Source organism: Peromyscus maniculatus, chromosome 19 (genome assembly GCF_049852395.1).
Source record: "Peromyscus maniculatus bairdii isolate BWxNUB_F1_BW_parent chromosome 19, HU_Pman_BW_mat_3.1, whole genome shotgun sequence".
NCBI lineage: Eukaryota > Metazoa > Chordata > Mammalia > Rodentia > Cricetidae > Peromyscus > Peromyscus maniculatus.
In genome coordinates, this window is record NC_134870.1 from 43813770 (window position 1) to 43827962 (window position 14193).

The window sequence follows — 14193 nt, forward strand, 5'->3', positions numbered from 1 at the left end:
CTTTTCGATGAGATGCGTTTTTCTCAGTTGCCTCAAATTTTGCACTGGAGGAGTAATTCATGATACGTACCTGTTGTTCTTAGAGAGACAGAGCAAGCCATTTTGAGAAAATTGGGTTTCATGGATTACAATGTGAGCGGGACTAAAGGTAGTCTTCGACTTAACCTTTGATTAAAGGCTTCGTCCTAGTCTGCTCGTTCTATTTATCTTGTTTGAGCACATCCTTCTCTCCAGGCAAATTGATGGGTATCAAGTATAGAGCCCATAAGTCATAGCTATTGATTTTACATGTGTTTTAGCTCCGCTGATTTTTGTGCCTCCGGTGTCATAGTTTGTTATCTTGATCGCCAGCCCTTGACTGGCTGCTGTGACAAAGACGAAAAGGTTCTGTCCTTCCTTCCAAACTAATCTATGGGAGTGGAGAGCTTGCACACAGACCCATGCTCATCTTGCCTTTTATGGCGTAACCTCCATATGTGCCCTGGAGACAACACATACAGTAAAATCCGCAGCCCAGGGTGACTGTTGGGACTTACAACAAAAAGATACATTTATTTTATTTTATGCGTATGCGTGGTAGGTATGCATGTGCACGGCTTGAGAGTGCCCAGTAGCTGCAGAGGGCATTGGATCCCTGAGATTCAAAGCTGCAGATAGTGCGGCCCGCCATGAGGGTGCTGGGAACCGAACCAGTCTTCTCTGCAAGAGCAGTAAGTGCTCTTCACCACCGAGCCATCTCTCCAGGCCCAGCCTTGGGATTTTATGGAGTGTGGTCCACGCCGGCACAGACATGTCTCCTTTACCCTGGATGTTGAGGAAGCCGGATGCTCCTCCACTAGACTTTTCACACTGGTAGCTAGCTAGCTCCTCTGGTTGAGGAAATAAATAGTATCTTCTGGAAATATTCAAGGGTCAAAAATTCTGAGTGTGTTTTAGTTCGAAATGATGAGAGACAGACTAGCTGCCGGATGTGTCTTACTATGTCCATTAAATAAGAGCCACCAGGCTTCTCTGTAACGTGTGTCTGCTGAGGTGCTCATTGGTAGAGCCTAGGATGCCATCAGATCACAATGAGGTCGACTTCCTGAATATGTCTGTTATACTCAAGCCTCACTCCTTGTGTTCACCTTTTTTTTTTTTGGATGATTTGAAAGAATGCCTTTATTTTAAATCTCTATTTTCCACCCTTCTCCCTCTGTCTTCCCATTCAGTATTCAGTCACGTCTCTCAAGACCATTCCAGAACTGTGCAGAAGATGTGACTCACAAAATGAAGACAGATCAGGTAGGTCAGACTCCTCCCTGCTCCTCGTCCACCAGTGGTAACGCTCCAGTTTGCCCGGCCTTGATTGCTCTTGCATTCTTCTCTTTCCTCTCATGGTCTCTCTGCTCCCACTATACCTCCCTGCCACCTTCAATAAACAGAATGTTTGGTCATCTACAGAACGAGGTGGTCCCAACCAGGACCCGGCTGTGTACAAACCCACACAGACCCTCCTGATACCTTCGAGCCATAGAATCCACAGAGATTTGCTGAAACCCAGGAAACACAGTGGTGGCAAAACATAACGATGCAGGCGCCAGCGAAAAAATGCTGGATGCATTTACTACCCATATGGCAACGGCCGATGTGAGGGATGGTGCTTTGCCAAAGTCTGAAACCCTATCAGGATGCGACATGCTAGAATCTGCAATAAGGCATACTCTAACAGTTAAGATGAAAGCGAGGCGCTGGAGTTTAATAGTGTAAACTAAACAGAGAATTATGGCAGATAGATGGAAACCAGCTGGCTGGCCTTGTCTCCTTGCCCCATCCCCCGGCTGAAAAAAAGTACATTTAGGGTTGTTTTTCCCCCTGTAAATCAAATTAAATCCCTCTGCTTTTCTCTCCTCAATGGGCAGAAAGGAAAATAAAAAGTATATTGATGGGAATGAGATTCAAGTATGAAAAGATGTTCATTACTTTGTTCTAGGTAATTACTCAAAGGCATCACCATTAACCTAATCAAACTGAACCTCTTCTCCTAGTAACACCAGGCTTGAGAAACACGCTTGGCAGGAGACTTACAATAATCCTTGAATTATGCACATGATGTTTAAAAATAAATAGAGGTATCTTTCCTATACAGCTACTAGAATTCTGAATTTCTAACTGAAAGGACTTGGAAAACTAATTAACTTCCCCGCCCCCCACCCCTGCCTGGACTATTTGTTTTGCTTCTACTTAGAAGAAACAGCAAAAATAATGTGTTTCCAGTTTGTTTATTTGTGTGTGTGTGTGTGTGTGTGTGTGTGTGTGTGTACATTCAAATACGAATGTGTGTATGTGTGTGTGGATCAGAAACACCACAGAACTTAGCTTTAAATTTAAATGAAAGTTTTCATTTGCTCTAAACTAAAAAAGAGAGAGGAGGGGCATAAAGTTGGGAGGGAGATAAATGGCACAGGAGGCGTTTGGAGGGAGGCAGTGGTAGAGGGAGATGATCAAAATAAACTGTATAAATACATAAAATTTTCAAAGAATGCACAAAGATGCTATTTTTAAAAAGACACAGTTTTTGCTGAGATGGACAGGAGATTTTTGGCTCAAAACCTTTGAAGGATTTATCTCCTGAAAGCAGCATTTTTTTTTCTAAAAGTGTGAAAATAATCGTGCTCAGTGGCACAAACTACACACTGCAAGAATGAGGAGAAAAGCCTCAGAGTCCAAGGACGGGAGTGCAAGTTGGAGTCCAAAGACTTGAGGAGATTGTCAGATGTTCACATCTATCTTTGTGTTAAGACGTCCTTTAAGAAATATTCCCATTCATTCTTGCATTCATTCAGTCAGCGACTTTGTGTTGCGTGTTCTCTGATCCAAGCATGGAGAACAAAATGGAACAAAAAACCAAGACAGACGTCCCTGTGCTCACGAGGCTTGCACCTGGATGGGGTGACAGTCAGAGGATATGCAAACATAAAAGCAGGCAAGAGCATTGCAGAGCAATAAGGCAGCATGACCCCACGTCGTCGTCGTCGTCGTCTCTCAGCCTGGGGATCGCAACCCCTTTGGCAAATTTCTGTCTCCACAAATATTTACATTACAATTCATAACAGTAGCAAATGACAGCTAGGAAGTAGCAACAAAATAATTTTAAGGCTGGGGTCACCACAACATGAGGAACTTATTAAAGGGTCGCAGCATTTGGAAGGTCGGGAACCGCTGTGCTAAGGCTTGAGGAGGAGGTGTTTTGAACTGCAGGGAGTGTGTCAATTACTTCTCTTATTGCTATGACAAAAGCAACTTTGGGGGCGTGGACCGCTTTGGTTCTCAGTTTGAGTATACAGTCCAAATGACCGGGAAGCCATGACAGCAGGAGCTTGAGGCAGCTGATCACGTGGTGTCTGTTGTCAGCAAGTAGAGAGGGAGGCATGTGGGTGGGTGTTCAGCTTTCATCCTCATTTCTCTTCATTCCAAGACCTCGGAACCATGGAATGGTGTCACCCACATCAACACTGCATCTTCTCACCTCAATTAACCTCACACGGAAACTCCCTCACAGCCATGCCCAGAGATGTTTCCAGATTATTCTGAATCACATCAACTTGACAACTGCGATTAAGCTTCACAGAACCTAAGAATGACACAGCCATGTGGAAGCCAGCAAAGGGGGCTGAAAACAAAAGAGTGCCCACTTCCTTGGTCCAGGAACACACTTAGCAACCATGATGAAGGAAAGAAAACCAGTGTGGCTGCCTAATAGTGATCAAACTAAAGAGCATCAGGAGAGGAGTCTGGGAGATGATGTGGCCAGAGCCCTAGCGAGCTTGGTATCCTATGTACCCCGTAGGCATGCATCACTGCCAGCAGGGTTCTAAGAGCTTTTGTAAAATTCTACCACAGATTGACCATCACTTATCCAAATCGCCTGGAACCAGACGTGTTTCAGAGTTTGGAGTTCTCTATATTTCAGGGGTTTTGTTTATTTGTTTTTAGCCAGCCTGTAGCTCATCACTCTAGTGATGGGAAGTATATAATCTCATGAGACCACCCATCTGTAAAGGTTAACTGGCTGGGCACCCCTTGATCCAAATGTCCCAAACTTGAAATACTCTAAAATCTAAAACATATTAGATATCATGTCAGCATCCTAAACGCTTTGGATTTAGGAACAATCTTGTTACTAGATTTCCAGATCAGTCTGTATATGAAAATCCACAGCATGTAGAACTATGACACTCAGAAAGACTGGGGTCCATAAAAACCATCCAGGAAAAAGCAAATGGAAAGCACAAAACAAAAATAAGTAGTTTAAACTATCAACACCTGTGAAAACGGATGAAGGCAGTTGGGATATTGCTTTAGTTTTACAAGTGTGATATAAATTTGTTTATAATTAAAACATTTTTAAAATTATTCACAGGTACAAAACTTTTAAGAAGGTAAAAAAAAAAATTCAGGCAGTCTAAAGCCAATCAGATTTTCGAGAATGATTTTTTTTTTGTTGGTCCCAACCACAGAGGCAGCCATCCTGTTGATCACCTCAGTAGAAGAATGCACATTCTGACAATATTAATTTTGTTAGTCTGTCAAACTCAGTGTCCCTTCAATTCTCACCTGCTCCTTCCTTGGAGCCTTAGAGGAGCAGAACACATCCCTTCTGGAAAAGAGAACTACTCAGTGTGGGGAATGGGCTGATGTGTGGCCACGCAGGGTTCACATTTCCATCCATGGTGCTAAGCGCCTCCTAGGCATCCATGTTGTTCTACTCAGGATGACAACACTTTCCCAGCAGCCCTCTTGAAATGCAGCACCCACAGCTAAGCCTGAAGTCTCTCCATAGCCTGCTTTGAGACCATCAGCCCCATGCGCATAGGGTCTGTCCTTTCTGCCTGTTTTCTGGGTGTTCTGTGATGATGGGTATAAAGGTAGCCTCAGATGTAGCCTTTAAAGCACTCAGTGGAAACACAGCACAAGGCTCACCTCCCTTCATCCCTGCACCTGGGTCAGCCTGCATTGTGGGCTGGGAGAATGGCAACTGCCACAGTGTTGTCAGAGGCTCTGAGCTGGGTTCTAGTACCTTCTACCAGCTCACCACAGCCTGTGAGTCCACCCCCAGGAGTGCCCTTTCCTTAGCTAAAGGACTTGATTCTTACTGAACTCTATTTTTTTTCTAACAAGAACAATATTTCAGTGATCATTCATTAACTACACTACACAAGGACTAGGCTTCAAATTTTTTGGTGTGTGTGAGAAAGATTTTAAAAAAGAAGAAAGTGTGAAGGAATTTTGGAGATATGCATGAGGTAAGAGGGGGACAAATTAATGAGGAGTGGGAAGCCTGAGAACATATTCTGTTTGTGGTGTACTGGAGCCATGCTGGAGCCATGCTGGAGCCATGCAAGGTGCTACTGAGGCTTTGGTTATTCCTTAGGGATTCCACATTCCAGGCATTATGCCAGATCTTCTGTAAACATTTCTCTTATCCCCAAAATAATTCTGAGGGAGGACCATTATTATGCCCATTCTATTGATGAGGAGACAAGCCTGCAGTTAATAATGTGCCCAAAATTCTTGAGCCAACAAGTGGATCTGAAACCAGATCCTCTGTCTCCAGGACCCCCATGAATATGAATATTACTGAGGGGTAATTTAGTTCAAGAAAATTGTGTATCAAGTAGTGTAGGGTAAGGACTAGCAGCAAGGAAAGGTTGTGTGTGAAATGTTCACATCTAATAAAGGAAGTAATCTGTGAAATCTTTGCATGCATTCCCGGCACTGTCTCCAAGGCAGTGAGTGTTAACTCTATGACTGTCTTCAAATGAAGGTAGAAAATGTGTTGGGTATTCAAATAAAATATCCAATTTTATTGACTTGGAGTTTTTTTTAAGTTAATTAGATATTCAAAAACGCATTTGTTTCAAATTCATGGTGCCATAAATGCCTTATGATTCTTGCAAAATATGTATCTAATAATTTCACTGTATGCTTTCTTGTGCAGGAAGGCAAATAAATACGAATTCTCCTTTGTATCTGGGAACCGAATGCACTCAGGTTAGAAAACTCAGTTATGCAACAGTGATAAATATTCCTCTACTAGCCCTGAAAATAAATTCTGAGAGACTTCAATAACATGAGTTGTTGCTTGTATGACATTGAATAAAAGAAACCATTCTTTCCAAAATTTGGTTTCTTATGAAAGTCATTCGTGTGTATTTAAAAGCACTGTAAATTTGCTATATTTTTAGACCTGTTCTTGCAAACTTTGTGACAAATCCTGAAGCTATGAAAACAAACACTTAGATGCTGTTTGAAGATTTACAAGGATTTTAGCCATCACCTAAAATAATAAACTGGCATCAGATGTGGCCTGTAGACACTGCTGTGACATGGTTAATGTTGCTAAATATATAAACCAACTGTTTTCAATTTGTATTAAGGTTTTTAATGCTACAAGCATGAAAGTGAAAGTTAGCTTGGCAGTTTTAGAAAAGTTAAAAAAAAAAAAGCAGCATGCAGATTAACCCATTTCCCATAATGTAACAAAATGGACTACCAAAGAATAGGGAAATTTTCTAAGCTCTCAGTCAAAGGGGGGAAAATCACTTGGGGCCTGGAGCAATGGCTCCATGGTTAAGAGCAAGGACTGCTCTTGCAAAGAACCTGAGTTCATGCCCAGCACCCACCCACCTTAGGCTGCTCAGAATGGCCTGCGGCTCCAGCTCTGAGTGATTTGATGCCCTCTTCTGGCTTCTGTAGATAACTGCACTCTTATGCATATACCCTCCCCCACAGACATACAGGCACACACATAAATTTAATAATAAAAATAAATCTTAAAAATGAACACTTCAATATGATACAGCTAAAATACCTAAGAGATCCCAGTTTATTTAACAGCAGTGAAACTTCATATGCAGATGAGAGTGTCCTTTGTCTCAAACAATTACTTATAATCCCAGGATTTGGGAGGTTGAGGTAGGAGGATCATGAGTTCAAAATCACCCTGGGCTTCACAGTGAGACTCCTATTTTTTTTAAAAGCCTTATATTTATCTTTCTTTAACAATAGTATAATTCTAAAGGTGATATGATCTGTTATGTTAAAACATGGAAAATTAAATAAAACTATAATTGCCTTGTCATTGAAACGATTGTATTTTTTTTCAAGTTTTTTCCCTGAGACTCCTTTTGTGACTGCAACTGTAATATAAAGACAAGTTCACCTGATGCTTTTTCCATTGCTACAGAGTTTGCATGCCAACGTTGTGAGTGGACCACAGAATGTTCCTGTAAAAGTGGACCTGCCCCCACCATCCAAATTACTTGGTTTATTTTTATTGGAGTCTAAGGAACTCATATCCACCACACTGCTCATTAGAAAAAGCTCTTGGTAGAAGTAAGTGCAGGGAAATAAACATCGAGGGAAGATGAGAAAGCCAAAGGGCAGAGGAAATCACCAGGCAGGCAGGGAGGAAAGGAAACAGACGCAGAGCGAGCGGACAAACCACGCACGTACAGAAAGCCCCTTAAAGGACTATGGCCCTGCAAAGAGCAAAGACTTCCTTCTTAGGAAGCACAGTCCCTGCCTGTCACCCCTTCCTAATCCAGTGCAGAACTAACCGTGCATGTGGAGAGATGTTGGCATTTGTAAGCTTCCTCACATCTCCGTCATACCCCACCCACTTCTTAATGAAGGCTTACTCTTTTGTCTGTTGCTAAATGTGTCTGTCTTTCCACCTCAGTCTCTGTCTCCAAACCCCCTCTGTTCTGATTCTCCCATGTGTGAAGTTCTGGGTTCAAGCGTTAGCACCACATAAACCAGGCATGGTAGTGCAAGCTTAGAATGCTAGCACTTGAAAAGTGGAGATTCAAGCAAGCCTGGGGTACATGAAGTTCTGAGAGTTCCCTTCCCGGGAGAGAGAGGTGGGGGAGAGTGGGGAGAGAGATTCAGTCATCTAAGGCATATTCAGGTAATAGAATCCTAGAATCCCACAGTTGAAGGATCTTCTGCAGAGGTATCATTGTCCATAGACCCCTCTGTGTCTATCAGCTAGACTCTCTCATCTCTGTGGTACAGGACCAGCACCAGTGTTTACAGCATCACCCACCCTGAGTCTGTACAGGTGCTCAAGCCTCACCCCAGACCCAGATTCTGAACCTACGGTTTACATGCTTGCTCCCAGGCTATTTGTTTACATGCATTCATATTTAAGAAACTTTTACCCAAGACACTTGGAATCCAACCCATTGTCCTAAATGAAACACAACAGTCTCCTCAAAAATTCATTACCCGCCGTGTCTCTCCAAGCTTAAAATTCAGGTAATGGTTTCCAAAGATGGTCATGAAGCTGTGCCATGGGAAATTTTTCTGTGGCCGTGGGAGACCCAGAGGGACTTGCTACTTACTGGATGAGCGAGCTTCCCTGGTACCACTCGCTCCCCCTGCCTGTGCCTTCTAGTCACATCAACCATTCAAAAAATGTATTAGGCTCCTTTACAAGGACTGCCTTTCCTTTCCCCTTCCCCCTCCAAAGGAGTCCCTTGGGTCCCTTTGGCTGACTCCCTAGACTAGTAATATCCAGTTGAACTAAATAGGGAGCTACATCTATAACTTTATTTTTAATTCTAGTATCCTCATAGAATAAATGCCACTAAACAGATGGGTTAATTTCACAATGCTTTGCTTAGCTCAATATCTTAAAACTATTATCATTTTGACATGTGCCCCTAACTACCTTTGAAGTGTTCACAACCAAAGGTTTCTGGAAGAGACAGTCAAGGTCTGGGTTACACCAGCACCTCCCACAATAAATGTTGTCCTCGCTTCCTAAACTTTTTCTCCTCTTGAAATGTCTAAGGAGTCTTTCTTTTCCTCCCTTTCTTTTTGAGTGTGCAAGTGTGGAGATAGTGTGTAGCAGTACTGAAGACTGAGTGGTGTAGGGCCTTGCACATGCTTGGTACTTGCTCTACCACTGAGTTTTATCCCCAGCCCTCCTCTTCCTTTGTATTTTGAGACCAAGTCTAATTAAGTTGTGTAAACCAACCTCGAACTCATCTGCAGTCCCCCCAGCCCTTGAAATCAACCTGCCTTAAAGAGTTATGAAAAGCCACACCTCTAGTTCTCCACTTCCATTTGCCCTAAGCATCTACAGTACGAGTTGCCTTGCTAGAGAACATCACCGCTTCCGAATCCTTAAATCCATTGACACTTGGATGATCTCATCTTTCTTAGCTTCGTGGGAGTATTTGAGCCTATTGGCCACTGCTACCTCCCTCCTGGGTTCCTTCCTAAATCACTGATAGGCCCTTATTCTCTTTTACAAGGTCTTTCTTCACTGGGCTGCTAATAGTCAAGTGGGGATAAACCTTCAATAGGGCTACCCCCCCTCTTTTCTGCCTCTAGTCTCTCTTATTACTCAGATGGTTCCACAGCCCCTCCACCTGCAACTCTTCACCTTCAGCTTCCTTTTCAACAATCCATTCAGTTGCTACATTAGCTGCCTCATTGAATTTCAAAAGGAATTCTTGAATTCTGCTCAGGACAGCATGTTTCTCAGAGGATCTCTCTCTCTCTCTCTCTCTCTCTCTCTCTCTCTCTCACACACACACACACACACACACACACACACACACACACACACACTCTCACTCACACTCTGGGCATGCACCTCATCAAATAGCTCTTGGTTTACCGGACAATCCACTGTGTTGCTGAAGGTGGAATTTTCTTGCTCACTCATGCCTCACTTCATTCCATCAGTAAGTCCTGGGTCCTCTACACTCAAGAGTGTCTTTGGGCTCCCAGGAGTGTCCAACTGGACTGCATGCAGTGGATGATAGCTACAAATGCAGGCCAACATAAAATCATGAACTTACTTAACACGTGGTTAGGGGGCGTTGTGTGATGTTTTAAAAAGTGAATAAATAGTCCTTGCATATCAGAGAATTGGACTTGCCTGTAAGTTAGAATGAATATTTGTGCTCCTATAAAATTTGCATATTAGAAACCTCCAAGATGATATTACTTAGAGGTGGAAACTCAGGGGAGGCTATTAGGTCATGAAGGTGGAGCTCTCATGAACAGGATTAGTGCCCTTATGAAAGGGGCCAGTGTATTGGCCCCAAATAGCCTACCTTGTCTTCATCTCCAACCCTTCCCTGTGGCTGTCTCTGCTGCTTTGGGTCTTTGCAAATGTGCTATCTTCTCCCCCAGACTGCCACAAAGTTACCCCTTCTCTCTTACTCCCCCCAATTCCCATATACTTGGCTTTTTCTCCTTCTCTTTGGGTTTAAGTATTACCTCCTAGATGGGGTTTCTCAGCTGTTCCATGCCCCCCATGTGAGATTATTTCCATAAAAAGCACTTTGACTTGGGTTACATTTTGATTTCTCTGTGCTCTTGCATTATCGTCTAGACAAGGGCGTATCTATTTCATTCGCCCCTGCGGGGAGAAGAGAATTGTGGGCGCAGAAGACATTCGGCAAATGCTTTCTGAATGAATGGGTCTGGTAAGAAGACCTTAGTGCTCTGCCTGCCACCGACTACTTTGACAAGACTGTACATCCTTTGTCGTGTTCGTGTATCTCTTGATTGTATTCAAAGGAGATCAATAGCTCTAGCCAGGGTTCTCGGTGATAAGATAAATCCAAATTTATGTTGACACTGCCAATTATAATCAAGGTGGGGAAAATCTGTTCAACGGTCATTTAGAAAAATTATTCTTAAAAAGCTGTCTCCCTAACTTTGTTCCCAAACTATAGTTTGATACGTGAGGAGTGGCCAAATTCAGGAAGAGCTCATGTTGGGATTTTAATTAAAGGGAATCTGAAGGGGCCCCGTCCATGTCTTGCCACTGGTTGCTGGGATTCCATGACCAACATGTGACCCAAATAGAGAGGCGGTGAATTGTCTGCTTAGGGAGCAGTTTTAATTTTGACAGAGTGGTCCTCTGGTGCTATGGAAAGTTGGAGTCAGGCAACCTTATTCCTGATTGAGAAATCAGAATGCTGCATGATTTTCCATATAATACTTAAAATTCCCTGAGTTCTCATTTGTTTTCGAGTGAGAATGCATAAAAATTGCCCATCTGTCTTCGAGACCTGTTATGAAAAATCTCTGATGAAATCAGGCGCTCTCCTGTGCTCAGATATACAGAAAGCCTGGCGTGGATGAATTGGCAATTTTAAAGCGTTAAGTGGAGGAAAATCCCAATGAAGGTACCATTTTGTGGGATCCAGGAAACACATTTTCCTCTCCTTTCACTTGTTACGCTAATGTCTGTGCACTGACATGGCCAATTCCTCAATGAGGATACACACTCCACACTTGAAAATGAAACAGGCTGGCATTTGAGGAGATGGTATTTTCCGAACACACACACACACACACACACACACACACACACACACACACACACACACACACACACACACACAGACCATTCTCTGCCCCGTCTGCCCTTGCCTCTTGTACCTCTTGTTTAGGAGCATCCATACTCAGTGCTTTGTCCCTGGCAGTAGATCAGCACTGTAAAACATCGCCACCTTCAGTTAAGAGAGCTTAGTGGTGTGTCTGCACACCCAGAAAGCACGTTCAGGCTACTCACTCCCAAGCTGTCTCTTTCCAAGTGTCTCCGCTTGATGAGTCTCCTCATTGGCCTGTCACTGTGTCTCTCTGTACAACTCCACAGAGCGAAAGAGAGAAGGGAGGAGGAGAGAGAAGGAACCTAGTAAATGAGTCTGGAATGAACACAAACTTAATCCACTCGCGAGGTTTTGCTAATGTCCCAGTGAAGCCGGCATACTTTTTGCATGACAGAATAACTCTGAAAGCGTGCATTTTCTTCAGACCTACCAACTGCCGCTCTGTGCAAACTGTACTTCTGAAGCCTGAGGGTTTAAACTTGTCCAAATGCTGAGTCTGACTTCATGATGGAATATGCCTCTTTGGTAAAGATGTATCTTTTTCTATCCAGGTTTAGAGGGCTTGAATATTTCAGTGAGTTTTCACAGAACAAAGAATCAGGCAGAGGTCGGCTGCTGAATTATCTGAGCAAGTCTGCATAGTTATGGGAAGAGCTGGGAGTAATAAAACATGAACCTGACATGTTCAATAACAGCTGCTTGGTATCAGCGGCCTTTTAAAGACAGGAGGTTTAAGACCCAAATCAATGACATTTTCCTCACAGCATGTGACCAGATCGATGAGTAGGATATTTACAAGAATGAAGTCATGCGTACTTCCCCTTCAACCTCAGGATACCCTCAATAAAGAGTCTGTGGTATCAGTGAAAGGGATGAGCCAGCAACCCCATAGGAACATTCCAGAAGCATGTGTTCTGTTTACACACATCACTCTTCCCAGCATAACGGCCTAACACAATTCTCCAAAGCCAGAGTTCACTCAGTCATCCCTTGGATCAGGTTACAGACTAACCTGTAGGGCAGCGCAAAAAATCAACCCCGCCTGTAGTTCCCAGACTCAGGCTCAGACCCTTCTTCCTATTGTCATGGGGGGACAGAAGCCACCTGTCATCACTTCTTAGAGATCCCAAGGTTCCATGGGTCCACTGCAGATTTCACTTGACACAATGATACCAAACCTCAGGACTCCAGCATGGACAAGCCCATTCTTCCATAATTTCCCTCCCAGGGAGGAAAATAAAAGGAAATGGAGGGGACTAGAAATGTGCTTGCCTGGTGTGTATCACACCTCGGGTTTGGTCTCCAGCGCTGCATAAACTGAACATTTTTGGTGACTTGTCATTTCAACATTCAAGAAGTGGAGGCAGGAGGATCAGAAACACAAGGTTATCCTTGGCTACACAGCAAGTCCAAGGACAGCCTGGGCTATATGAGTGAGGCCCTAGATTTAAAAAAAATACATATTAGAATAAAGAATATACAATGCTGGAGAACACATAAGGTGTATTTCTTAATGTAGGCTGCTGTGGATGGGCAGTGTGTTATGTATGCTTAAAGAAATTAAATTGACCAGTTTGCTTCTCCCAGAAAGTAGAATCCATTTAACTTGACCGAATCCTTTCTTTCTTTTCTCTCTGCCTCATGCTAATTTTCTACTATGGACACAGATCTCCATATTTAGAAGTAAAATAAATGGGCATTTTAGGAGCCAACGTTGATGTTTAGTCTTAAAAGTTGGGTCGACCATGGCAACAGCAAATGGTCCATTATTTTCTTAAAGAAAACAATTTATCAAGCCTAGGAGCCAGAGAATTGTGTGGCAGCAATCGTCTCTGCCTCATAATTATAAATTTGTGAGGATCTGGTAAAATGCACAAATCCCAAAGAATTATAGTGTTTCATTGTGAGTCAGGATAAAGAACCCTGTTATTTGTAGACATTCTACATCATCAGAGATATTTAGGGAGGGTCAGATCTTAGCAATGATATTGTCTAACCTTGTTATTTTCCAGATGAGGAAATTTAAATTAAGCATTTCTTTTTTATTTTTTGAGACAGGGTTTCTCTGTGTTACCCTGGCTGTCCTGGAACTCACTCTGTAGACTAAACTGGCCTCAAACACAGGGATCCACCTGCCTCTCCCAAGTGCTGGTATTAAAGGCATGTGCCGCCACCACCTGGCAAGAACTTCTTAAGAGAACGCATTAAAGTACTTCACTATGCAACAGGCCTTCCAACTGTCCAAGCCACTTGAATAACTTACTAACTTTGAAATTCTCACTTCAGTTTAGCAAAAAAAAAAAAAATGGACTCGTTATAACAAAACTTACTTATTATATTTTGCATTTTTTTGGTTCAACATATCCCTTCCTTCCTCCTTCCCATCACTCACTCAAGGAAAGACTGGGTCATGGAACCCCACTGTCTTTGAGGATCTTTGCTAGACAATGAGCTGGTTACAAGCAAAAGTAGCTTCTTGGGGAACCCGTGTCCTTGAGGCACCCTGAGGAGGAGGTGAGGTTGGTGCGCCCACCTCCAGACTTGCTGCAGACGTGTTCAAGGATTGCCAGGGAACTGAGATGCAAAGGGCAGGTATATATCCTGGGAGAGTCAGAAGAAGCGGCTCAATGGGGCAACCTGGGATGCTCTTGTGGGGTGAGACAACAGCAGGGCATTATGGGAAAGGCAGAAGAGGCCCAAAGGCAAGAACAATGCCAGGTGGCCATACGAATCCAGAAAGATTGGATTTAGCAGTAGAGGAGAAGGGGAAGGCAGGGGGTTGGGAATA

General features: G+C 43.2%; 1 protein-coding gene across 4 annotated transcripts in view; it reads left to right on the plus strand.

Moving 5' to 3' along the window:
- Sncaip (synuclein alpha interacting protein) overlaps positions 1 to 14193 on the plus strand; it is a 138419-nt gene that overhangs the window by 81365 nt on the left and 42861 nt on the right. For all 4 annotated transcript variants that reach the window (XM_076555245.1, XM_006987480.2, XM_016006023.3 and 1 more), the window contains exon 3: positions 1212 to 1284. In XM_076555245.1, coding sequence (XP_076411360.1) covers positions 1212 to 1284 — 73 coding nt within the window. The remainder of the gene's footprint in view (positions 1 to 1211; positions 1285 to 14193) is intronic.